Genomic DNA, 27792 nt, shown 5'->3' with positions numbered 1-27792 from the left:
TTGGGGGTGGGGGAAGCTATTTCTTGAATCGAGCAAAGAAATGACAAGAAACTTTCTACATCAGCACAGACCCACAGCAGGAGACCCAGGCAGTAAACAGAGTCAAGGAGAGCTCCCACTGCAAGCGGGATCTGCTCACTCCTGTTCCCACTTTTCCCTGGTGCATTTCCAGGGCAGAAACCCCACAGCACAGGGCAAGGGGGAGGGCTGAGGTCCCCCCCACCCCCGCACACCAAAACCCCAAGTGAACACAGCCAACCCATTCTCAAGCAGAAGAGGACTTGGGCTGCAAGTCCACACACCCCGAGTGCACCTGCTGGCCTCCCGGCCCATGTGTGCGCTCCTCCCCGAGCAACACCAGAACCCAGCAGCAGAAGCAGCAACTCCCCACACTAATCAGGTGGGAATGTCACCAACCGGGGAGAGGAGGGAAAGGCCAAGTGGAATTTGGGTGGAGGCGGTCAGGGGAGGAGGGAGAAAACCCTTCCCAGGCCTCAGGCAGCCCAAAAAGATCCCTCTAAGCAATCCACAAACCCAGGGGCCAGCGAGGTTCCCCAGGGAGAGGGAAGGGTGCAGCATGCGGGCCCCAGGAAACCTCTAACAAGGGTGACCCCAGGTCACACAAACACCCTCAGCAGCCAACCGGACTGACCTTCTGGTCACCACAGCCACCTCTCTGACTTCTCCTAGGCTTGGCCTGGCCCACCAGCAGCGCCCCTCCCCACCTCAGCTGCCTCCCCTCCCTCCTCACCCTCCTCACCACAACAGGCTTGTGGAGTCCCTCACCCAAGACCCAGTGGAAAATTTCCTTCCCCTTTATGACTGCACTTAAAACACACACGCTCCATTCTTCACCGCTGAATCCACACGGGCGGAGGGCGGCGAGGCTGTCTCGCCCCACCACCCGGCACACACATACTCAGAAGGGCCGCTGGACTCACACGCTTTATGAGCTGGAGAGGAGGGGACAGATGTTTTCCAGCTGCCACTCCACCTCTGGCCATCCAAACACAAGTGTCCCGAACACTCCCAAGCAAGTCTCCCAGGACACTCTCAGGGCTCGCCATACAAACTGGTTCCACTTCTTATGGGTCTCTCTCTCTAATATTGTCACCGTGACGGTGACGTGACCCTTGGCATCTTTGTTCTTTTGGTGACAAATCTATTTCCCACTGCCTATTCTCCCCCTCCCCACACACATTCAAGGAAAAAAAAATAGCCTCACTGTGAGTTTTCACAGCTATGTGATAAGTGATCCCTCACACACGCCACCTCCTGCTTGCTATCAACACTCTCAAATACAGTTCCTCCAGCGGGAGGGTCAAGCCCACAGTGTTCTCCTCCTTTTTCCCCTTAAATCCACCCCAACTTGGCAGTCCACGGAGCTCCATTAGCACTTGCCTGGGAAGCTGGGGGCTGGGCCGGGTCTCAATGAACAGAATGAACTTCGGGGGTGCAGGAGACGATGCAAACAGAATACTCTTAAGTTTCTCCGGCAACTTTCCGTGCACATGGCTGGCAACTTTTTGTTTTTAACTAGTCAACATCCCAGCACTTTAGTTAGCATTCCAAGTGTGAGGAACTCTCTCCTCCCCATCCTCCCCCAGCCCTTCCTCCTTTAGTGGTGAATGGGGAAATTTTCCAGATGTCAAAGGACTGGTAGGAACCTCACGCCCTAAAAGGAGAGCAAAGGCTGCCAGGGGTTCACTCGGCCACTGTGGGTCTCCTCTGCGGGGCATCTCCCCGCCTCAGCTATGGCAGAGCCCCCGCCCGAGGACTCTGAGTCTCGCCACTCCGCCCCAAGCCCGTGTGCTCCTCTCCCGGGGCGGAGAAAAGGAGCGGGGTTCGCCCGGCCACCCCGAGCGGCGCCGCAGTCCGGGCTGCAGCGCGGGGCTCGGGCGGGGCGCCGGGAGCGCTTACCGATATCGGAGTTGCAGAAGGCGTCTTGGGGGTGGCTGGGCGAGCATGTGCACGCCTCGGCGCCCCAGTCCCCCAGGCTCCAGCTGCCCAGGAGCACGACGAGCCCGAGCCAGGGAGTCATCGCCGCTGCCGGGGCTGTTGCTCGCCTCTCCAAAGTTGCCGTGCGCGCCGCCGGCGGGGCTGCTGCAGCCCGAGCTCGCCCGCCCGGCCGTGCGGGGCAACTTTGGCCTCCGCGCGCTGCCCTCCGAGTGCCCGGCGGGACGGGATGGGGCGCGGCGACGCTGCCTCGGCGCTGGCGCACGACTCAGCGGGCGTCGGTCTCTCCGGGCGGAGGAGCGGGAGCTGGAGCTGGACGAGCCGGAGGAGCAGGAGGAGGAGGAGGAGGAGGAGAAGCCGGAGAAGCCGTCCGAGCACCCGCCGCCTGCCCGCTGCCCGCTCCTCGCCGCCGCTGGGGCACCAAGTGATATAGCGCGGGGCGCCCCGGCCCCCGCCTCGGGCGCTCCGGGCCCGCCCCCTCCGACCAATGGCAGAGCCGCATTACCTCATCGGCCCTCCAAAAAGGGGGCGGGGCCGGGGGCGCGGGGCGACGGGGCGGGGCCGCCCAGGACCGTTCAGATCCTTATAGGGAATAATACGGCTGTGGGCACGCGAGTGGGTGGGCTGGGGCGCGCCCCGGACCGCTTTCGCCGCCTGGCCCCCCTGCAGGCCCGGTGCACCCTCTGGCCTGCACCCTCACCCCACGCCCACCCCGGCCTCTGACCGCCCCTGTCCCAACCCAGCACCAACTACCACTCACCCACCCTAGCACAACCCCTTCCTCAGGTCAGAGGTGGCCCTGCCCTGGAGACCTTGGCTGAACCTGGTGGACCGTCCAGGGCGAAATGCGAAATACTACCCCTCTACCTTCTCTGGAGAGAGCAGGGACAGAGGGGAGAGACCCAGACAGATGAGCTCTCTCTCTGTCTGTCTGTCTGTCTGTCTCTCTTACTCTCCTGTATATGAGAAGCCCTCTACCTTTTGGAGCTGACTATAATAGACGGTTGTTTTCTGGGCTCCGCTGGAGCACACAGGGTTGTGTATTCATTCAACAAACACTGTTCGGGATGCTGGGATAAGAAAGACAAAGCCCTTGCCCCATGGCAATCCATGAATACACAGGGTACTTTTCTGTGGTGCTAATGCTAAGAAGAAAGCAAAACAGAGCCATGCATTGGACTTGACTGAGAAGGGCCCTGCGTTCTGTGGAATAGCAAGAGAAGGTCACCCTGAGGTGCCATCCTAGCTGAGAAGTGAGCAAGGAGAAGGACTTGCCCTGGGGCAATCCATGGGACAGGGCACCAGGCGGGGGGAACAGCAAGTGCAAAGGCCCTGTGCTTACTTGAAGAGCAGCAAGTAGAAGAGATAGGAGGAAGTGGTGGCCTGCCCATGGCAGACAGGTCTCCACCCTTCAGCAAGGGATTTCGGGGTGAACTGATCCAAAACTGGAGTAAAACCAGATACTGGAGAACTACCTAGGATACTAGATGACTAGCTACCATGGATGATTGCCAATTACTAATGCAATCACTATCATCGTTAACATCTCGATTCCGCTTTGTATTTTTTAAGGCAAGTTTTCAAACGTCACCTCATTATATCTCACAATAATCCTTCTAGAAGGGAAAAGCCAGCACAAGTATCATTTGTACTTTCCAGAGGAATAAACAGCACAGAAAGGTGGGATGATTGGTGACCAGCCAGGAACACAAGTCACCCGTTTCCACTGACCCTTCTTATCTTAAGAGAGACATGTAATTCCCTGAACTTGAGCAGGGTTAGATCCAACTGTGCAAAACCCTTTTGCAGCTGGGGTCTTCGGTCTTTCTATACTTTTGTCTCTCTCTCTCCCACCTCATCCTTTTAGAAACAGACTTGTGTGTTTGGGCTGTAAAAACACTACAAAGACTGGGAAAAATGGGAGTTTGGCCTCGTTCTCAGAAACTTCTTTGTTTACACCTCTGAGAAGTGACATTAGGATGGCAAAAACGAAAAAATTTGTGGAAGATGGTATTTCCAAGAAAAGTTTTTAAACTCCTTTCTCCCCCTCAACATTTAATACATAGGGAAGGGAAACCGCTTTCTACATTTTTCTGTCTTGTCCCCCACCCAGCTTTGAAGAGACCCCCGCCCCTATTGACTCTAACTATAGCCTAACCCATAGAGATGTTTCCCTGCAGCCATGATTTTCCAGCACTATGTTGACAGATTCATAGGATATGGTGCTAGTACTTCCCCAACCACACTGGACATACTTTGAGGCCTAGGATATCTGGCCATACTGCTTTTTAGCCCTCCAAGAACAAAATAGGGTCCCAGGAGACTTGAACATAGGTGTGGCCCATTGAGTTCTGAGCAAAAGGCACCCGAGGCCCCTCCAAGGAGCCAAGCTGAATGAGGGCATACTTGATGGGATTTAAGAGATTCGCTTATCCTCACACAGGGCCAGTCATGTGGAAGGTTTTATAAGTCTTTCCAGACCAAATCCACTTTGGATAAGCATCTTATATGACAGAGGCCCTCTCTTCTCTTCTTTCTTTTCAAATTACAGTTTTGTCCAAAGTGCCAGCCTTTTCTCCAAGGGAAAGCCTTGCCTGGAATACGAGTACCGGGTAGATAACTTCTGCTAAACTTTGAGCAGCAGGTTCCTCACAGAAAGCATCTGAAGTATTTGATTCCAGCAGCTACTTAATTATGCAAACACAAGTGTAATCTGATTGTTTTTCCAGCTGAAAGGTAACAAAATTGCCTTTTGGTTCACTTCCTCTTGCCCCCTATTCTAAGCAGGTCCATGCATCTTCCCCTCCCGTCATTGGAGTTCAGTGAACCCCAAGAGACTTTCAGTTGGGAAGTTCTCCCCTGTGCCTAGGCCGAAGTGGCTCCCCTGTGCCCACACGTGTGAAGTCAGCTCAGTCCTCACCCTAAGGAAGAGAAAGGGCACCCACTTTCTCTTGACAGCTAAGAACAATGATAGATTTATAAATATGAAGTACTGATGACGTTTCAACCTCTATCTGGCCTGTCCCCAAACCTACCAGCTGCCATGGTATTCCCTTTCTTGGGATTTTTCTAGGAAAGGCGAGTTCATGTCTGCCCTCTTCGTATCAAGTTATAGGAGGCTAGAATCTGTAGGAAGTGTTTATAGACATTTAGAGTTCGAAAAATGACCTCAGCGCCTACTCATCCTCATTTTATAGGTGGGAAAGATAAGGTTGAGACAGGCCAAGGAACTTGCCCGCTAGGGTGTGGCCTACTGCTTGCACTCTGGCCTTGGAAACCCCAGACATTCACAGATCCTAGATCTGCTTTTCAGATCTGTAGACAAATCTGTTTGAGTCTCTTTGCACAGTGCTCAGCCCATAGAGGACTTCTACTTACTCTGATTAAATAGTTCTCTGCTACGATAGTAATCACCGTCTGATCCAATCAGAACACATACATTTTGTGCTCATGAGAGGTTGATCTCTTGTGTGTTTGTTTTTTCCCTTTCTAAGTTACTATTCTAATTACCTTTTGAAAACATTCCAAACATAGCACTACAAAGAGATGTATGAAAACTTTCTTTCTGGGGGACAAAAAGAGGCTAGGGTGAAAAAAATGTTAAAACCTGAAATTTGTTCTCAACGTTGCTATCGTTGTGTGCCTGCATTGGACAAGTCGCTTCACCTGTCCAGGTCTCAGTTTCCTTGTTTATGAAAGACAGAACTCCATGGTCTTTAAGATCCTTCTGCACTTGAAAAGTCTAAGATTCCATGGGAACTTCTCAAGGACAAGTGAATGTTTCTGAAGGGAAGATAGATCTTACCATTTAAACAGGTTTGACACACAGGGACTGTGATGGCAAAGACATGGGAGAGACTGAGGGTCTTGTTTCTGGGAGAGGCCGCTGTAGTTACTTGTTCATCTGTATGTTTGCCTCTTGTATTACAAGCACTGAAAGACCAAGAAGCATGTCTTTTTTATCTCCATTATTTGGTCTCTAAACTTCATTGAACTCTTCCACATCCTTCAGATCTCAGCTTAGATGTCACCTCCTCCAGGAAGCCTTCTCTGATTCCCGCCCCCCGTGTATCCCCATAGCACCCTGTGTTTCCTTCCTTTACAATACTTAGCTAATTCTAATGTGATTGGTCATCTGTCTGTTTCCCTTCCTGCACTGTAAGGCCCTTGAGGACTTAACGTGTTGTTAACAAAGAGTTTAGTAAATGTGGTTGAATGGGTCCAATGACCAGCACACCGACCAGTTTCCAGTTTGACAGGCAGGTGGTAGCTCCTTGGGAGAGCTCACCGAGCTCTATCCCTCTGGCCAGTGCTAGGGGGCGCTATAAGCCAGAGAACACCCCTTCACTCAGCCCGCAGTCTCGGCCAGTCTCGCTGTGAAGGCGGGACAGGCACAATTCCCCACTGGTGAGTGGGGTGCGGGTGACTTTGAGTAGGTGAAGCCACCCCCTCCCATCTGCCATGGCCACAAAGCTCTCAGTCAACATCCCGTCTGGGTCCGCGGCTGCCGGCTCCTCCACCCCTGAGCTGGCTACATGTCAACCCCAGGGGGAGACGTGCTCTTGGGGAGCGGCATAGCTGTGAATCATGGGTTTGGGGGGACTTAGGGAGGTCTGGGAACACCGCAGAGAATGCCACGGCCCCACTCTTCCAGGGCACAGCTGGGCTCTGGAAATTCACCCTGGAGAAGGTGCTGACAAGACGTGTCATTTCTGTTGCCTCATAGGGAAGCACCTCTTTGCTTCCCTCTCTCCCCCGCTCCAGACCCCAGCCACAGTGCCTGCCCCCAAACCCCCAGTCCATGTGAAAGTCATTATAGTCAAAACAGCCTTTTCCAAGCAGCAGACAGCCTGGTCCACCCATCACCCTGAGCCCTGGCCAGCCCCTCGGCGGGGATGCTGCCCAGCACTGGGCACTTATGAGCCTCAGATGGCAGGTCCTGCAGGTTCTCTCTGTGTCTGGACCAGCGGGAGTAAACACCTTGCCTCGCTTCCAGCTGGAGCCAATTTCGTGGCAGTAAAATTTCGGCATGTCTCTTGCCCCAACCCTCCCGCAGCCCTGCCAGGGCAGCAAGGACCCCTCGGTAAGAATGTCTGGCTGTATTCACACGCATCCTGGGGTTTTCATATTTCTTTCCACAGGGAGCAACTCCCAGGGATTTTAAGCCAGAAATAGATGTCTGCAGCAAAGCCATTGTGTCCTGTGTTTTCTGGGGTGGTGGGAAATAGGAAGCAGAATTAAAGATTCCAGCTCAGTGTGTGTGTGTGTGCACACTTTAATGACTGTATACTCAGGTAATCAGTTATTTCTGTGAAGGGTAATAGGAAGTGGAGGGAGAACGATGTCTTCTCTTCAACCCTGTTTTAATGTCTTCCTTATGCCCGTGAAGTTCATGTGTTTTCCCTTTGAAAATAAGTAGCTCCTTTGTGGTTTCTTTGAAGGTTGCACACTCTACTTCACGCAGAGAATACACACGGGTGTCTCAGCTGGGCACTCTTGTGGCTTGGGAAGGAATGGGGTGGACGTGTGGTCAGTCCCCTACCAGGCTGGACTGGCAATCTTGTTCCCGCAAGGCACTTGAGTTCTTTTCAGCGGAACCTGCTGGAACTGAGACCGTCTTGTCCTGTGCCGTGGGGACGGTCCAAAGAGCAGCTAACCCTGTTGGTAGCACCTTTCTTTAAACTTGGCTTTTCCACTCTCTCTGGGCTTTCGCTTTCCGCCTCTCCAGCTGTCCCATCTCAGTCTTTTGGCAGACTCTTTGGGCTCTTCCTACATTAAAGTATTAGTGTTTCCCAATTCTCTGTCCTTGGCACCCTTCTCTTCCCTTTTAGCCTCCGCACTCTCCCTGGCTAACCACACCCACTCCCGGGGTCTCTACCAACCCTTCTGCTCTGTGCACTGAACAGGAACCACCTGTTCTCTAAAGCCAGCTTCCTCCTGGACGGCTCAGCTGGAGGTCTCATGGCCTCCTCAGACTCCATGTCCAAAACTCATTGTCATCTCCCCCCAGCCCCCTCTGGGGTTACCCATTCCCGAGGATGGCACCATGGTTCACCAGGTCCTATAGATTCTCTCTCTACATATCTCTTCTCACCATCCCCTTCTCCCATTTCTTACCATTTCTGCCTTGGACCAGGCCTCCACAGAGTCTTTTCCAACAATTTTAATAGTCACATAATCGCTTAGCTTGGCCACAGTCTTTCTCCATCAAATTCAACTTTTGCTCTGCTGCTCCTATACATTTGTTAAAATATAAATCTGAAATCATGCTATTCTTTGCTTGAAATGATTCACTCATTCTCTTGGCTATCTGAACAAAGTCTTAAACTCCAAAGACAAACAAGGCCCTCTGTCATCTGGCTCTTCCCAGGGCCCCACAGCCCACAGTGGGAGGAGGCGCCATTCACATACAATACAATGTGATTGCGACCCTTACACTTGTACAACAGCAGGCCCTGTTCTCATTTCTCTCTCCAAACCTACGCTGCCCTCATTCCCATCTTCCACCCTTGTATTCCAGCTGTCAGTTCCTGCCTCTGAGCCTTGCTCATTATGCTCTCTTAGCCTGGAATCCACCCTCCACCAATATATTCCCCCACCCTCCCCTGCCAGGAATCACATCTTCACCTTTCGAGATTCAGCCCGGTCCTGTCTCTGCCCCAGCAGAACTGACTGCCCCCCATGCCCCTCCTCTCCTGCTCCCCTCCCACCTGCACTGGATCTCCCAGGCTCCCAACTGGGCACCTCTCCCAGTGCTTGATACGCCTGATTCTGCTCTGGACAGCAAGCAAATCCAGGCACTTCTCTGATTGCCTAGCACAGCACCTGCGCATAGTAGGCACTTAACAAATACTAAAAGAATAAACTATCCAGTGAATGTCAGGAACAAAGGGAGGGTCAGAGGATCACTTTCACAAATTCACCACAACAAAGGTTCTGGAATCCAGCTTCCAGAAACTCAACTAGATGAGGCTCCCAGAGTTGTTCAGTCTCAGGGACACACCTGATTCATAGGAGACCAGCAAACCAACCACAGTTCCATTGTTCTTGTTTCCCATAAGATATTACATTGTCACACAGGCTGGAGAACTCATGTCAATGGAACCCCCATGTTTTTCTCCTGATAGTCATAGAGAGCTTCATGTGAAAGTAGTTTCTCATCAGAAGGTTGCTTTGATGTGTGCAGAGTCAGAACACAGGGATTGAGGTTATCAAAGACTGGTCTCCCAACTGAGATATTTTGGAATTTTCATTTTGATGGAAGCAAAGGCTTTGCCCAGAAAGTGATGATGCTCACACCCACTCACCACAGCCCCTCTTGTTGCACAGTGACAATGCTGGACACACAATGCCAACTTTGGGCTATTGGGTCTTTGTGGTTCTTGGCACTGGACTGGCCAGTCCCCACTTTTCCCCCCAGACTTTTTCTGCACTGGTGAACGTTGCAATTCTTCTGGTTTCTATATTCTAGATTACAGTCGCCATCCAAAGATTACCTCTAGGTCAACTAGTCTGGGCTCTGGTATTCCCAGATTTTCAACTCTGCCCTTACCATGTCTTGATTTACTACCACAGAGAGCTAAGCACATGCACAGTGCATGAATTTATGGCTTCAATGAGACAGGTGGCCTTGTTTCTAAGTGGTGGGTGCACGCTTTCTCATGACTGTCCTGTTGACATTCCCTATGTGCCTCCCAGCTTGTGTGCCATAATGTGATTATTAACTCTTTGGAAAGGGACAGGGTTCCCTCCTTCCCTCCCTCCTTCCTTCAAATATTCACCAAACATTGGCAGAGCATCTACTGCTCTCCGCCAGGCCCTGGATATGTACCAGTGAACAAGGCATAGACTTGCTCCCAAGAAGTTCCCAATCTAGTGGGAGAGAAAGTCTAAACAAGAGTTGGTGGTGAGAACCACAATGGGACAGTCAAGTGTTCCATGAGGTCACAGAGCTGGGTACCCAACCAGGGAGCAGGGAGGTGTTTGGAAACCCACATCACGATAAGACAGAAGGTCAGAACTAGGACAAAGCTTTGGGTCACCAAGTCCAACCCTCTCATTTTGCGGACACAGAACAGGCCCAGAGCAGTGGACACAGGATTCCTGGCAGAAGCAAACAAGGAATTAGGCCCCGTAGCACCTTGTCATCTTTGCATCACTCCAGGCTTCTCTAATTCAGTGCTGAACCCGCGAGGGATATTTAACGAATAATTATTTCCCTGCCATGTAACTTTCATCAACTTTGGGATGGTAAGCTGAAAAAGATTTCTAAGGCAAGAAAAAGAGAAGGGAATTCACATTAGTTGAATATCTACTATGTACAAGGCACTTTCCATGCAGTATTCCCTCGAATCCTCACAACCCTAAATAGTAGATACTATTTTATGCCTATTTTATGATCAAGAAAACTGAGGCTCAAAGAAGTTAATTTGCATGTCCTATTTCCTACAAGCAAGGAAGTGGCAGAGCTGTGATTCAGACCCAGAGGTCTCTTCCCAAACCAACACTCTCCCTGGAGACTGCAAAGCTAAAATGCCTGTAGGTTCATAGCGGTATCTGCAGTGTGGTGATTTCCTCTTTGTCTTTTGGGTTCTCTTCGAGTGCTGAGAGCTCGTGATCATATGTGCTGCAAACAAGCAGAGAGAGATGTACACCTACCCCTGAAGGCTGAGGAGGGAGCTTTGTCACTAGGCTAGAGAGAGGCATCTCTTGTTTTGTCTGGTCTGCAGTGGAGAGAAGGCAGGAGAAATGACTTGGCAGACAATTTCTGGGGGTGTGGGTATGCCGTTCCTTACTCAGAATTTGAATAGATGCCACAGGGAAATTACATTTGTATTACAAAGACGGACCAGACGGGGCAGGCTGATGGCATACTGATCAGTACGTTTTAACAGCTACTGAATGTGGCTTCATTTCCTCCTGAAATGTCAAACATGAGATTGAGGCAACATACCGGGTTTTTGTCCTAGTTCTGCCACGCACAATAGCTGTTTGACCTTGAGGAAATCAATGAACCCCCTTTCTTCAAATATAAAACCATGGGGTTGGATTGAGTGATCTCTCAAGATTTCCCTGTGGAATATTCTAGAAGGCAGCCTGACAAGGGCGTTAGGGATCAAGGCCTGTGATGTCAGTCTGCCTTTTTAATCCTCCCTCACATTTTCACCGTGACCTTGAACAAGTGCCTTAACCTCTCTGAGCCTCAGATGCCTCATGGTAAAATGGAAGAGAGATTCATACTCCATAGGATTTTCATGAGGATCCAACACCATACGGTGAATAAGGCACATTCATGGCACAGGGCCTGGCACACGGTAAATTGAGAAGCTCTGTATACCAGGTATGGACCTGGGGGTGTAAAGATGCATGAGACCAGCCCCTGCCCTCAAGCCCGTTTATAAAGGAGAAGCATATTCTTGTGTCCACTTTGGCCATGTGAGTGATACCCAAAGAAAGGTCAGGGGGAGGAGGAAGAGAAAAACAAAGCTTCGATGATAATAGCTGATTATTACAGGGCACCTACTGTAGGTGGTTTCTTCTAGGTGGTTTGCATATATTAATTCATATTGACTCTTACAGCAGAAGCTGTGAGGTAGATGAAATTATCATCATTATCCCTTTTTGGAAGCTATGCAAACTAAGGTGCAGAGAGATTATGTCCCTTGCTCAGTATGACATGGCCGGGATGCTGCAGGGCTGGGATTCGAAGCCAGAGCCCACACTCTTGACGGCTCTGCTGCCCGGCTTCCTCATGCAGAGAGCGAGCATGTGGGAAAGAGCAAGGGGTACAACAGGCCGATGCCCAGTTTCCACCGCTGGATGGGTCTTCCTTCCCCTTGCCTGTACCCACCAGTCGAGGTGCATGAAAACGTGAATTAGCTGTCGCCCCTACTGGAAGAGACACTTAGTAGGGCGTCGAGTTTGTCAGCAGGCTCTCCTGGGGAACAGGACTCAGGTCCGTGTGCTCCCCAGCCCTTGGGACAAGCACAGAAGTTAGAATCAGAACATTTGTTCAAGTTGTGTCTCCTCCATCTCCTCTGTGGCTCTCTAAGCACATATTCATTCTCTGTAGAATGAGGATATCACATTCACAGAAGTACTTGCAAAGATCAAATAATAAGGGAGTAAGGTGTATTGAGCATTGACGTGCCAAGTCCTGTTCTATGTACTTTACGATTATAAATCTATTTCATTCTCACAACTCTGTGATGCAGGGGCTGTTATTATCATGCCCATTGTATTGAAAAGAATACTGAGGCACAGAGAAGTTTAGTAACTTGGCTGAGGTCACACAGCTAATAAGCGGTGGACCCAGAATTCACAGTTCAGCATCCGATCCTGCACGCCTCACTCTCTGGCTGTACTCCAGTGATTAGTTAAAAACATTTCGTAAACACTAAATTTTATTGTGTTTCTTTTTTCTGGTATTCGTGTCTTAGGTCTTTGTTCATGCTGTTCCCTTGACCCCAACTGCCTTTTCTCCCCTCATCTGGCTACTTTTACCTGTCTGGGTGAAGAGCAAGGTTTTGGAGCCCCTGGCGGTGTGCTGGAGCCGGCTCATGGTGGCTTCTGAGAGCCAATGGTTATTAATACGTTTTCAGGAATTTTACAAGTTGGTAGTTAAATACAGCCATTATTAAAAATCTAATTATGTGAAGTTACAATTAATAAATTATACTAAAAGCAAGGGTAATGAACGTTTTAAACTCATCATTTCTTAATATTTTATTATGCTATACTCTTATCTGTGCTCTTGAGGTCATTTCCACCCGTATGGTGGAAATGTTACACGGTGGTCTGCTGCTTTCTTCCCAAGTCTACATTCAGCGACGTCACATTGGTAACTTAAAAGTGGCCATGATGGGAGTATTTGTGCACAGAAATTGGCAAGTGCCACAAAGCAGGGCTTTTGACCTACAGAGCTACTTGTTAACCAGCACACCACTGCCCTTTCTTAGCTGTGTGACCTTGGGCAAGTAACTTAACCTTTCTGTGCCCAGATTCTCTTCTGTGTAATACAGGGGCAGCATTAGTGCCTACCTTACAGAGTTGTAAAGAATACATGAGATGATAAATGGGAAGGATTTAGCAGAATGCCTGGCAGAGTCAGCCATCAACGAATGGCCACTGTCAATATTGTTATTAAGACAATCTACAAGGAGCCTTTCCTCCCACCCAAGCTGGGTGCCACCCAGCAGCGATGATCTGACTTGAAATGTATCACACCGTACTGGAATTGTCAGTTTTTTGTGTCACTTTCCTTCTTTAGAAAGTGAGCTAATTCTCAGGGCTACCTGAGTTTTCTCTTCTGAGTACTTAGCACAATGCCCTATGATATACAGTAAGTAGTCAACAACTTGTCAGATGAGATTTAGTCAAGAAAGCGTATAGACGCTGCTACACATTCAGAATTAGGAAGCGGGGGCTTCCCTAGTCCTATAACAAACTTTTAAGGAATTTTCCACACCAAAGCATTGTGGAATATTGTGTTCGGAGTTCCCACTTTAGGAATACCTTATATTGAAGTCACTTTAGAATTTCAGGAACTAGAAGCACCCTGACTTGGTCCCCAGAGAGACCCGCTGCACACTGACCTCTGTGTTATAACCAAGTTCTCAGTGTCTACAACGCGGAGCCCTCTGGTAGTCCCCACGTCTCAAGTAGGAATAGGACCAGTAACTTTCCAAACCACTTGAAGGTAGCTGGAGCTGCTTTGGCCTCAAGTATTTAGAGAAAAAAAGACCTTGATGTCACATCAACAAACGAGAAAAGAGATTGCACATACCTGAAGTGCTTTTCAAGGCCTGGGAGCCAGTGATTGGGGGCTGATTTCAGGGGCAAGGAGCGGGGAGGTTGAAGGCATGTTGAAAAATCATTTTTTGTCTGTTGTTCCTTTGTATGAACTGGTTGCTGGCTTATGCAACGCCTAGTAATTAAAATGGCTGAAATGCTTTGCATTTTTAAGGCAAAGTGAAGGCAGCTCAGAGGCCTGGAGCTGGAGCCAGCTGGAGGGGGGCCCAGTGATCCTACCCTGGCTGCCCCTTGGCCTGGCAGAGGTGGCTGGCATCTGGCTTGGGGGAGGGGGCAGCAGGGAGGAGGGAGGAAGTTAAAGGGGTAGGAGTTGCTCCGACTCCTGTCCCCCTTCCCTGGTCAGGTGCGTCCAGGGCACTGCCTCTAGAATGAAGGTATGCATGGGCCACCCACCTTCTGGAAGTCTGTAATGATAGTGGCAATGCCTAGGATGACAAACAATGATAAAGCTATCCTTTATTAAATATCTACCACACGCCAGGTCCTGTATTCATAACATTACGTGTGTAGTCAGCCCTTACTGTCTGCAGTATCTGTGGGGGAAACTGGGTCCTGGCCCCCCGTGGTACCAAACTCCACGGATGCTCAAGTCCCTGAAATAAAATGGAGTAGAATTTGCATATAAACCTACGCACATCCTCACATATACTTTAAATCATCTCTAGATTACTTATAATGCCTAATACAATGTAAATGCTATGTAAATAGTTGTTACACTGTATTTTCTTGTTTGTATTATTTTTTTTAATTATTTGTTTTTTTCTGACTATTTTCAATCTGTGGTTGGTTGAGTCTGTAGAGGTGGAATCAGCAGACATGGAGGGCCGGCTGTATTATCTGATTTCAAGAAAAAAAATCAGGTCATATTACTCTCCTGCTCACAACTGTATGGTGGATGCCCTTCGAGACCCAGCGTGACACAGCCCTGCTATGTGTCTGCCCCTGTGTCCCCCACCCTCCCTTATGTTCCCACCACATTGGCATCCTTTTCATCCTTTGACCGTGCCCAGCTCAGTCCCATCTCACGGACCACTCTGAACCCTCCCTCTGCCACCCCAGGTCTTGCCAGGCCGGCTTCCTCAGCTTCCAGCTTGGATGTTGCCGTCTCAGCGAGGTCTGCCCGAGCTGAGCAGCTCCACCACCCCCAGTCACTGAAGCCTCCCCCTGTCCTGCTTTTCAGATTTATTTTCTATGGAGGTCTTATTGCTATCTGAAAAAAAAGTCTTATTTATTTTTTTCTATGTTTGTTAATTGCCTTTTCCAATTAGAAAGAAAGTACAAGATGTCTGTCCTCTTCCTTGTTGTATCTTCAGTACCTAGATCAGGGCTCAATAATGTTTTGGAAATAGTGAATCTTCACAACCACCCAGCAAGGCAGATACCATCACCCTCGTTTTCAAGATGAGGAAACTGGAGCCCAGGGAGGTTAAGTCACTTGCTCAAGACCACCCCACAGAAGTGATATCACCAAGCTGTGACTACGAAGCCCCTGTTTCAGGATGGCCTTGCATCACCTTCCCCCACAGACATCTACTCTAGAAATCAGTAGAAAGGCGGGGTCTGCATTGCGAGGGAGGGAATCGGGTCTCAAGGCTAGCTACGAGCCCTCTAGTAGCAGAATGATGGCGGTGGACAGGAATAAGGATGTAGGCACTTGAGAACCCATGACACTGATGCTTTAGTCCAATTCTTCTACCTGTGTGACCTGAGATGCATTAATCACCCTCTCTGGGCACTTTTTTGAATGCATAGAGGGTGTTTGCTTCCACTTCCCCAGGGGGCAGTTACAGGGCGGTGCGTGAACCGCAGCACTCCAGTATCCCTCTCCTCTCCTGGGATGGAGAGGCTGGTGTGTTGCATGAACCATGAGAGTGGAAACCACGCAGTGGTGGAACGACGCCCTCCTTCACCGTGTGTATGTGCCTGCCTGTGGGTAACCATAGGAATACGCAGGCTGGGCTTAGAAGTTGGCACCTTCGAGAGGCCCGAGGAGGGGCACACTTGGCTAGAGGCAGAGTGTCGTCACTGGTCCTATGAGAGCTGCACGTTGCCTTCCTGCTGCAGCCCGGCTACTCAGCCTGCCTTCCAGGCCCCCGAGCCTGCACCAGCCCCCTGCAACTCCCCGTTTATCCTAGCCAAGCAGGATCGGTGTCCTCCCTCCTGTGGTGACATGAGTTGCATCTTCTTCCCACCATGAGCTTTTAAAAATATGTTTATTTTGACATAATCCAGACTTACAGAGAAGTTACAAGAATGGTTCAAAGAATTGCCAGATACCTTTTACCTAGACTTCCAAAATGTTAACATATTACTACGTTTCCCCTCCTTCTCTCTCCCTCCCTCTTGCTTTCTTTCCCCTCTTAAGAGGAAATTACAGACAGGATTCCCCTTCACCCCTAAATATTTCAGTATGTAGTTCCTAAAAATAAGGGTACCATCAACTTTTGCACGTGGAGCGGTTCGGCCCTGGAGGCAGACAGGCCTGCATTCCAAACCCTAATTCCACTTCTCACTGTGTGCCCTTAGGCAAAAGATTTCACTTCTCTGGGCCTCCGCTTCCTCCTCTCTAAATTAGGGGCACCAAGAGTGCCTATCTCCAAGGAAGGCTGATATGAGAATTAAACGAGATACCCCATGTTAAGGGCTTAACACTGCTTAGAAAGTGCACAGTAAGTACGTGGGAGTATATTTTGCTAGAATGCTGTATTTTGTTTCTGCTTTGAAGTAGTTTGAATTCCTTGGATTTCTCCTTCATCTTCCTGTTCTTCTTCAGACCAAGTCTCATAGGCAAAAGCGAGACAGGTTCTGTCCTTCAGTCGACACTTATTTATTGAGCACCTACACTGGTCTGTCCCCGTTCTGGGTGCTGAGATGCAGCAGCAAATGAGACAGACGCAGTCCCTGCTCTGGGAGCTGAGGGGCTCGCGTTGGCACGGTGGAGACAGGCAGTGGACGTAGAAATAGCTGGACCATTTTAGTGGGTGCCGCGTGCAATGGAGATGAAAAGCAGAGTGACTTGTGGGAGGTGAAGCACGTAGGGGCTCCTCTAGTTCAGGCAATCAGAGAACACTTCTCGGAGGAGGGGAAAGTTTGATGAGGTCCTTCTGATCTGGGAAAACACCCTCTGGGAAAATGTCAGGCACAAGAAGTGTTTTCCCAACACTTGAGCGCACAGTGGGATGCGTGCGCACTTTAAATCCTCATGGAAGAACGTACTAAGGGGAGCAAGCCACGTGCCTCTGCCACTTGCGGGGAGCCATGAACTTTACCCATTACCCGGCAGCCTGGCAGGACTCTGTGTAGAGTGGGTGCTCTTGGCCCATTTTATAGAGAGGCAGACTGAGGTTCAGAGGACAGAGTCCATTTGCCCAAGAACAAAAAGAAAGAGGGGCCCTCTGAGGACATGCAGCACCAAGACTCCACCCAGAACCACGGTGCCAACTTCCTAGTACTCACAGGAAGGACCAAGCATCAGATGCCGTGATTCTAACCCTGGCTCTGCCACTCCCGAGCCACAGAGACTCCGTGTAACCCGGGGCAACACAGAGCGGCACTGCATGGCCCTCTCGTCCCCTCCAGCCGTAATGGGACCACATGAGTTCACGTGTTTGGGGGATTTTTCTTCCTCTGCTTCTTTGGTAGAGAAAAGTAATGGAATACGGAAGAGAATTATGAGGAAAACAGACCAGCTGCAGGTATCACCTGCATCAAGCGATCACACCTGGAGCCAGGGAGCGTGGCTGCCTCAGAACGGGACACAAAGGCGGGAGACGGCCCCTCCAACTCACGGGATCCACCCCAGCGCTTTGCACACAGTTGGGGCTCAAGCCCTGCCCTGCTATAAACAGGAACATTTGCATGCATGTGTTCTCCTGTGCCAATTAGAAAATCAGTGACATTATTTTGTGGCCACACTCATGCAGTGTGCAAATAATGCCTGCTGTGATATGGCTGTTTTATTCCAGGGCTCACGTTTTAAATAGGCCACTGACATATTAGAGTTTCCAAAGTAGGGAAGCTGAGGGACAGATATCACTGTGGCTAATACCTATTGCTGCATGACAATATCACTGCACGCTCAGCAGCTTACGATAGCACACATTTATTATCTCATGATTTCTGCGGGTCAGGAGTCTGGACGTGACTTAGCTGGGTCCCCGACAAGGCTGAAATAAAGATTTTGGCCGGGGCTGCAGTTTCACTCTGGAACTCGACTGAGGAGGGATCTCATGCCTCACTCACGTGATCACCGGGAACGTTCAGTTCCTCAGTTTCTTGCCGGCTGTGGCTGGAGTCCACCCTCAGCCTGTTGCCAGGAGACGATCCCCACAGGCAGCTCACTAGGTGGCAAATTTGCTGCCTCAAAGCCAGCAGGAAAGAGCGTCTCTTCCCAAGACATGCACGGCAGTCTTGTGTAACACGATCATATTCACATAGTCACACACTTCCTGTCACCTGTGCCATGCTCCGTTGGCTGAAAGCATGTCACAGCCCTGCCAACACTCAAGAGAGGGGATTTTGCAAGAGCGAGATTACCAGGAGGCAGGGCTCATAGGGCTACATTGGCTCGCCCTCGAAACAGGACAGACGGAATGCTGAAAACTTGGAGGCTGGGGCACAGTTGAAAGCACTTGAAAGTGTAACCTGGAAGAGAGGAAAAAATAATAGCAACACATTGCCTTAACTAAGGACTTTTTATATACTAGCTCGCTTAACCCTCGTCCAACTCTGTAGAGACTATTACCATCCCCATTATACCAATAAGGAAACTGAGTCACAGATAGATCAAGCAGGCAACATGCATAAGGCGACACAGCTACTGAGCAGTATTGCTGGAAGTTGAACCCAGGCAGTCTGGCTCTAGAGTTCACAGATTTTGCAACTGTGGGGGCGGGGGTTGATTGGCAGCTGACCGGCCGTATCCCAGAGACGGTGTAGAGAGGATTTCAGCACAGCAAAGAATTGTGCATGAGACATCCTCTAAGCTCTCTTTACTTCAGGGGATAAAAACAATTTTTAAACTAGTAACCTCAAGGCCAGATTTGGCCCACAGATATCTTTGGTTTGATTTGTGCAGCTTTTTTTTTTTTTTTTTTGAGACAGAGTCTCACTCTGTCACCCCTGGTAGAATGCAGTGGCGTCATCACTGCAACCTCCAACTCCTGGGCTCAAGCGATCCTCCTGCCTCAGTCTCCCGAGTAGCTGGGACTACAGGCACGTGCCACAATGCCTGACTAATTTTTCTAATTTTAGTAGAGAGGGGGTCTCACTCAGACTGGTCTCAAACTCCTGGGCTCAAGCAATCCTCCTGCCTCAGCCTCCCAGAGTGCTAAGATTACAGGCATGAGCCACCTTTCCTGGCCTTGTGCAGCATTTTAAAAATGTAATTCACAAGCTTTCAGATTCCTAATAATTCAGATTTCCAGCTTCTAAAAAAACCAGGAGTTCTGGGCCCACATTGCCAGGGCTTAAGTAGCAGGTGCTTAGAAGCAGCTGTTCGGGTTAGACCAGCAGGTGCGCTCCTGCTTGCCACAGTCCACACCACTCCCTGTTGTCTCTCCGTCTGAGGCCATAGGCCTGTTAATTCTCATACTCATCTGTTTCAAGGCCCCAGACTGCACCATAAACTTCCAGGCCAGGTATTCAGTCAATGTAAACCCACCATGAAGGGAGGAAGCAAAGGAGAAACCAGGCCTTAGTGACCACCTGAGCAGCTCAGCAGATATAAGAAGGGAGCCAGAGAGCTTGGTTCTCTGATGTGAACGAAGCCCAGGCACCTGGCCGCCCTGTAACGGGAATGACAGTTTCTGGCCCCACTGGTCTTTGGGTGGATCCAATGAGAGATTTAATGAACTGAAGGAATCCAGATCCTTCTGTTAGAACAATAAGGCCCGAAACCTATCTGTATTCCTTCTTCCTATGGAATTTTCCTTCAGAAAAATGTCTTGAAGGCGGAAAAACCCAACTCTCTGAGAAGACAGGAAGGGGAGGACTCGTGGAAGGAAAGCTTCATTGTGAAGCAAGCAGTCCTTTGCCGTTGCTTGTTTGTTCTGTTTTAAAAAGGAAGCTTTTCTGTCAGAGAATGAGAAGAGAACGGAGGAGGACAGGCACCTTCTGCTGTAGATCTCCTCAGAGCTCTAACTCTCTGCCCGAGAATCCCAAGGCAGCCCCTGGAGAAGGAAAAAGCGTCAGAAAATGAGTCGGAGACCCTTGAAGAGCCATGGTGCCTTGACCCTCACTCAGCCTACCGACAGCAGCAATAATAGCTGACACTTGAGTAGCACTTACTATGTGCCAGACACTGCTATAAGTATTTTATTATTAATTCCTTTAAGCCTCAGCCCAGCCCTGTGGGGTAAGCACATTATCATAATTCCAGTTTATAGGTAGGGAAACCCAGAGAGGTTAGATAACTTGCCCAAGGCTGCACAGCCCATAAGTGGCAGAATCGGGATTCACACCCGTGTAGTCTTGCTCTAAGATTTGTGTCCTTAACTACCACCGACTGTCAAGGATTTACTGAGCGTGCACTTTTGTAGGCATTGTGTTAGGTCTCCTGGGGTGGGAGGAAGGGTGATGGGGGAGTCAGGAAATAGTGAAATCCTAAATGCTGGGTCTTCCCAGCTCGGCCACTTTCTGGCTGTGGGGCCTTGGGCAAGACTGCGAGCTACTGAGCTTTGCAGGTCTTGGTAGTTCCAGTGATTGATACAATTAAAAAAATATTGTTTTTAGTGAAAGTTGGAAGGAAGAGAGGGTAGGAGAGAGGGAGGGAGGGAGGAAGGAAGGAAGGAAGTTAGGAAGGAGCAACAATATTAATAATAGCTCACTCTTATCAAGTGCCTAGTATGCCAGGTACTGCCAACTGCTTCACCTACACGACATCATTTAATCCTCACAGCAACACTGTGATGTGGTTAATATCATCACCTCCATTGTTAAGGGAAAAGAAACTAAGGCACAGAAGTCCAGTAGCTTGTCCAGGGTCACGCAGCTGAGAGGTGGGGAAGCCAGGATTCCAACCAAGCAGTGTAATTCTAGTGCCTAGGCTCTTAGCCAATCACAAAAACAGTGAATATTTGAGGTCAAGGTGTAATCCGCCCCTTCGCAGGGTACTTGGTGGATTACAAAGCTCTTTGCAATGAGGCTGCCGAGGGTGGACATGGGGACAGAAATTTCCGGGGCCCTCAGCCAGCGATTCCCTGATAACACCTAGGTAGAAAATACCCAGGCCTGCAGAGATGTGAAATGGAAGGGAGACCAGCTGACAGTGCACTGCGTAGGGCCCTCTGGCTCTCTTGTCCGCCCAGTTGCTGCTCCGTCTTGTGCAGCTGTTGTCTGATCACCTGTAAGTTTACTCCCCGGGGACACATGTCTCCCCGAGACAACCATCTCGTGTACCTCCTGGTTTCCCCAGGGCCAGCTGCAGCCGTGAAATTCCAGCGCAGCTCAGCAAAGCACAAACCGGACGTGGTGCCCCACATCAGTGAGCCGGCAGCTTGTAACCAGGCGGGTGGGCAAAGCAAACCCAGAGATCAGGGCAGAAGGCAGAGCTCGAGAGGGCTCAGCCGGAGCAGGCCATTCCTGTGAGGGACTTGGCAAGGCCTGGGGGCAGACGCAGGGTTTGCACAGCCTCGCCGCAAGAGGGAGCTCTTCGTTCCAGCTCTCTGCCACCTTTGCCTCTCTGCCCCGGTTAGCCCAAGGCAGGACAGAGGGTGAGTACTTCCCAACCTGTACCGTCGATGGCACTGGGGACTGCAGGAGCTGCTAGAGACGGCGTCACGGTTGTAAGCTGCAAAGCATGTACAGCTGGGAGTCATAGTTCTCCTATGAATGCCTGTCCTGGGGTGGTGGTGCAGTGCATCTTGGGGGAAAAGCACAGCTTGAGAGTCACACAGACTCGGGTTTGATGCCCACCTCTGCCACTGGCCAGCTGTGTGCCCTTGGGCAAGTCATTGTACTTCTCTGAGCCAGGTTTCCTCTCCTGGGAAGCAGGAATAATAATACCTACTTCAGAGAGTTGCAGCGAGGATTAAATGAGATGGAGCCTGGCTGGTGGAATAAACTTCATGAGGAGTGACTAGTAATGTTTCTGTTACGGTTGCTCCACGTTTTAAATCCATGGTTCTCCACCAATGCCGTTCTCCCAGGGCAGCCTTCTCTGACCTCTGGCTGTTGTAAATCAGCCCTGTGTCAATCCTCTGTAGCCACACGTCACATTTTACATTTATTTGGACCATTATTTAATTAACGTCAGCCTCTCTCACTGGCCATATGTCTTGGCCCAGCACTGCAACCCCAGTGTCTGGCACATAATAGCTGCTCAATAAATCCTTATGGTATAAATTAATGAATGAGTATAATCCATTTATTTGGAGGGGGTATTACAAATAAGTTTTTGTTATTGATACCAAAAGTTTTAGAGTTTGTGTGTTATTTTCTTTTTAAGAAATAAAGCATGTTCAAAGTTACCTTCATGCTTCCTTGGGTGGGGCTACAGTTAAATGCAAGCCCTGGGGATTACACTCCACTCGGCGTAAGCCCATGAGACTGGCTCCCACAGGAATGTCATCTGTCATTGGGTCTTGATGGAAACAGGAGATGAAAAATGCGATATTACAGATCACCTTTGCCTGTAGCCTCTGGTCTAGAAAATTGGAAATGAGAATGGCCTTGTTTCCTTCAAATGGCATGAACATGGAGAAGTTAATGCTTCTGAGATCCTTGGGGGAAAGGCGCAGACTTATCTGCTTCCTGCCATAAAATATCCTGCCTTGCTATGCTGCTTATCGAACTGTTAACCCTAATGTGTCTTTGGCCAGTCAGGACTTGATAGGATAAAAGCTTTTCCCTCTTGGTGTGACAGTGTGCAGGTCTCTATCATGTGGGCTTCCACGGCAATAATTTAGTGTTTCCCACCGGGTGCTTCACCTACCTCTGGTTTTATGTGGCATCCAGATGAACTTTTTATTTAATAGTTACCTTTTTAGTACAATATGTAGTAGGAAAAAGCGTACGTAGCCAATTAAACCCATGAATTCATGGATATTACCACTTAGGATAAACCCAAAGGTGGCGTTTAAGTAAGAGGGAAAAAATGAGTCAATTCTAAGAAAATACTAAATCAATATGAATAGTATACTATTATAAGAAAATGACACACTCCCTTGGGTGGCCTTGGGGACAATCCCATTCTTGCCTCTTTCAGTTCCCAGTGGCTGGGAGCATTTCTGGGCTTGTGGCCACATGAATCCAGTCTCTGGCCTCATGGTCACCTTGCCTCATCCCCCTGTCTGAAGTCTCCCTCTGCCTCCCTCCTATAAGGGTGTATGTTACTGTGTCTGGGCCCACCCAGATGATTCAGAATAATCTCATCGCAAAATCCTTAACTCATCACATCTTCAAAGGCCCCTTTTCCAAGTAAGATAAGACTTATAGGTTTCAAATATTAGGATGTGGATACATTTGAGAGGCCATTGTTTAGCCTATCTCAGGGCCCTTTGTATTATAGAAAAGATTTGCTGTCCCTGCTCTAACAGAACGGGGAAGCTACCCCCAGGCTGCCCAGCTCCCACCCTCTGACTGTGCCCTTCTGGGAGCCTCAGGGCTCACTCTGCGTCTGCAAGGCCCACACCAGGGCTCTCCATTTTGTTAAACACTTCCTAGGACAGCCTTTGTCCCTGCCTCCCTCCTCCTGAAAAAAAAAAAGAAAGAAAAAGAAAAGAAAAAAAAAAAAAAAAGAAAAAAAGAACACCAACATCTGCAACATTTCTTGACCTTCTGGTCTTGCTTTTTTCTCCCCTGTGGCCCAGCACTGCCCTTGGGGACAAAAAGAATGAGGGAGGTTTCTAGCAGAGCAGGTCTGTTTTCCAGTGGAGGATCCTTTCTTCACCTTGTTTTTCAGGCTTGATGACTTTTTCAGATGTGCTAGGAGGGTTTTGCCCCATCCTCTCTGGGCTAAAACTGCTCTCCAGACATCCTATTCCAACCGCATGCAAACAACCACCCTTCCCAAGTTCAATGGCTCTGCTCCCCAAGCCTCACACAAACCTGCTCCCAGCTGCAGCTGGCTACGAAATGTGCTTCCCTTCCCCTTTCTGAGTTTGACCGTGGAACTAGAGATCTAAGTTAGTTTCTGAGTGTCTTCTTTGGCTGGTAAAACTCCAGCACAAATGTGGTGATGAATGGCCATTGGCTATGGGAATGAATGAATACCACATGGACTCATGAGTGATCTCCATGTAGTGTGTGTACCTTTTTATACAGTCCCCAAGCTTGAAAATGAACTGTTCATCTTTGTGTGGCATATTCCAAATGGCCAATAATGTATGCTGAATATGGGCATCGATGTTCTTGGGCATCAGTGTATCATGTGATCCTCCCCAGTGAAGGAGGCATTTAGATGTTGTCTCCATTTTAAAGAAGGGAAACTGAGGCTCAGAAAGGTCAGGTAACTGGCCCAGTGTCAGACAGCTAGTAGGTGCAGACCTGGTCCCGGAGCCCATTCCCCACCTACTGTTGTTTCCACTAGCCAGGCAGGGCCCACTCTATAACAGAGATATTGGGGACATGAAGAGCCTGGTGCAGGTGTTAGGAGGCTGCTTCTGGTGCCTCCTCTGTCACTAACTCTATGGATGAAATTTTCCTCTCTGGTACTCAATTTTCAGATGTTTAACATCTATCTGCATGGTGGGCAGCTCAGGAGCCAGGCTGCTCACATAAAATAATAATAACAAACATTTAATTGAACACTTACTATGTGCCAGGCACTATTCCATGTACTATATGTAGACTAACCCATTTAATTCTCATGACATCCTTATAAAGTGGATGTTCTTATTATTGCTACCTTACAGAGGAGAAAATGAAGACACAGAGTGGTTAAGGACCTTGATTCAGGGCCACACACCTTAACTGGGGAGTATGGAGTGCCAGGAACAGGTAGTCAGTGTATTACGTAGATGGGTGAGGGAAGGTCTCTCTGGTGAGGTGGAGACATGAATAAAGGCAGAGAGAGGGCCATGTGGGTACCTGGAAGAAGAGTTTTTAGAGCAAGGGAATATAAAGTGCAAAGGCACTGCGTTAGTAGCAACCTTAATGTGTTCCAGGAGCAGCAAATGGAGCAGGGGGGTGAGAAGGAGGGGCAAGAGATGACAGCAGAGATGTTGTGGGAGTGGGAGGGCAGATCCCATAGGTCCTTGCAGCCCATGATAAGGAGTTTGGCTTTTATTCAGAGTGAAATGGGAGGTCATTGCAGGGCATTGAGCAGAAAAGTGGCATTTGACTTACATTTGAAAGCATTGTCACTCTGCTATGAGGAAGAGAGACTGGTAGGAGAGCAAGGGTAGAAACAGAGAGAAGAGATAGAGGCAATTGCAATGATTCAGGAGACAAATGATGGTGCCTTGGACCAGGGGTTAGTGAAAGGCATGGTGAAATGTGGTCAATTCTGATTTGATGGAATTTGCCAATGGATTGGATGTGGAGTGTAAGAGAAAAAGTCAAGGGTGACTCCAAGACTTTGAGGCTGAGCAAATAAAAGGAGTTGCTATTAACCGAGATGGGGAAAACTGCAGGCCAGGCAGTCAGAGAGGCTGGAAATCAGGGTTTGTCTGCTGACATTAGACTAGCAATGCCTACTAGGCATCAAAGGGGAGACATAGAAGAGGCAGTTGAATCTATTTAGAATTGGAGTCATCAGCACATAGATGATATATAAAGTCACGAGACTGAATGAGATCAACAGGGAAGGAGTGTGAATAGGGAAGAGCAGGCAAGAGCAGGGCCTGGAGTGCTCTAGGGCTTAGTGGTCAGGAAATGAGTAGTCATCGGCAAAGGTGACTGAGGTCAAGCAGTTGGTGACAATCAAAAGAGAGAGAGAGTGGTGTCCCAGAAGTCAACTGAGGAAAGTGTTTCAAGGAGGTAGACTGATCAACTACATCAAATGCAGCTAATTAGTAAAGCAAAACAAGAGCTGAAATTTGGCCATTATATTTAGCAACATGGAGGTCACTGATGACCATGAAGTAGAAGGATGGAAGTGCGTTCAAGAGAGAATAAAAGAGAGGAAGCAGAGTCCAGAAGTACAGACTTTTTGACATAAAGTAGAGTGGAAAAAAACAGGTGGTAATTGATAGAGAATATAGAGTCAAGAAAGGCTTTTTATTCTTAAGGAGACATTACAATAGCATGTTTGGATGATGATGGGAATGATCCAATAGAAAAAGAAAAGTGCACACTGGAGAAAGAGGAGAAACTGGTGGAGCAACGTCCTTGAACTGGTGAAAGAGGGTGATATCTGGAGCACAAGTGAAGGGTTTACATGGGTTTAGGAGCACAGAGTTCGGCCAAAGGAACAAGAGGGAAGGCAGAGTGTATGGGTAGATGTGGTAATGGGAGCTGTGGAAGTTCTCTTCTGATTGTCCTAAAGTTTTCAATAAAATATGAAGCAGAGTCATCATCACTGAGAATCTAGAAGAGGAGGACATATGTGAAGAGTAAGAAGAAAGGATACAACGTTAAATGGCTGCCCAGAAGAGTGGGAGAGTGAATGTGCTAGTGAACTATCACAGGATGGCCAGGTGGTCCTGAGTCCTGCAGTTAATGGCTATAGTTTTCTCCAGCCATGTTCAAATGTGGTATATTTTGATCATCTTTTCAGCTGAGGGGAAAAATAAGATGAATCCAAGTCATGTTTGTAGTAGAAAGGCAAGATCAGTTTTGAACATGTGTTTGAAGTGCCTATGGGAGTCTCATGCTGGATAGCCAGGAGGCAGGTGATTATATGTATAAAGTCTGGAGCTCAGAATAAGGTCTAGAATAAAGGTAGAATCATCAGCAAAGAGGTAGTAATTGAACCTGAGAAAGCAGGTGAGGTCTCTAAGGAGGGAAGTATAGAGTAAGGAGAAGAGGGTTTGGTACAAACTTGGGAAATATCCTCGTTTTCAGGTAAAAAGAGGCAGAGGATCCATCAAAGAAGTCAGAGAAAGGAGTTGAAAATGTAGATAAAGCTTGTTTTTCCTGAAGTATAGAAATGAGACAGTTAAAGAAAATGAGTGTAAAATCATTCAGGAGGCCAAGGAGAAGGAGAAAGACCACTAAATCTGCCCAGAAGGAAGCCATAACTGGGTTATCTCAGAGCACTTGGCAGAAATGCAAAAAAAAAAAAAAAAAGGGAAATTGTGAGCAGAAAGATAAGGGGCATGAAGGAACAGGCCCAAGCTAGCTGTGTAAGGAGCTTTGGAAGGAGATAAAGGAGTAAGTGGAAGAGAAGTGATAATTTTAAAGACGTAATAGAAAATGTCCCTGAGATAAAGACCTGAATTGTTTGATCAAAGGGTTCCCCAAGTCCTAGAAAAATTAATGATAAAATAAACACAAAAATCTGGTTACAATTCTGGGATCTAGAATAAACAGAAAAACTTAAAAGTTTTCAGAGAAAGAGATATTAGTCAGCTTACAATGAAAAATAGGATGAGACTGGCACCAGATTACTCATCTGCAACACTGGAAGTTCAAAGACAGTGGAACAATGTTCTCAGACTAATGAGAAAAATGTATATGATCCAGGATTCTCCCACCCATTCACAATGCCATTCATATTAGAGGAGCTTGAATATACCAGGACTCAAAGAATACCATCCATATACCCTTCTGAGGAAATTACTTAAGAATGTGCTTCAGTCAAATGAAAATTCAGTCAAAACGAAGATCTAAAAATGAGGGAAGACAAAGCACACAAATGTGTGTGAGCGTGTGTGTGTGTGTGTGTGTGTGTATTTAAGCCACCATAAATCCTTTGAGGGAGCAATCCCAGGAACATAGTAGAAGCAGAAACTGGATTGCAGGGGATGTGATAGCAGCAACTAGAGGATACTCCTTCAAGAAAAGTGGAGACAAAATAAGAAGAGAAGGCCACTCAGGGGTCAAAAAAATACTTGACTTTATTTGCAAAAGCAAAACCCAAGCATGCTTGTAGGCAGAGAAAAAGGAGCTGTGAGTAGGCAGGGGTGCAAGGTGCTCCAAAAA

General features: G+C 48.6%; 2 protein-coding genes across 3 annotated transcripts in view; one reads left to right on the top strand and one right to left on the bottom strand.

Annotated features, from left to right (window-relative positions):
- Positions 1 to 2344, bottom strand: part of TIMP3 (TIMP metallopeptidase inhibitor 3) — a 52823-nt gene extending 50479 nt beyond the window's left edge. Inside the window, exon 1 of the mRNA XM_069491719.1 lies at positions 1921 to 2344. Within this exon, the coding sequence (XP_069347820.1) occupies positions 1921 to 2041 (121 nt within the window). The 5' untranslated portion in view covers positions 2042 to 2344. The remainder of the gene's footprint in view (positions 1 to 1920) is intronic.
- Positions 1 to 27792, top strand: part of SYN3 (synapsin III) — a 377990-nt gene that overhangs the window by 159258 nt on the left and 190940 nt on the right. The window lies entirely within an intron of this gene.

Source organism: Eulemur rufifrons, chromosome 16 (assembly GCF_041146395.1).
Source record: "Eulemur rufifrons isolate Redbay chromosome 16, OSU_ERuf_1, whole genome shotgun sequence".
In the NCBI taxonomy this organism is placed as follows: domain Eukaryota; kingdom Metazoa; phylum Chordata; class Mammalia; order Primates; family Lemuridae; genus Eulemur; species Eulemur rufifrons.
This window is presented reverse-complemented; position numbering and strand designations above follow the sequence as displayed.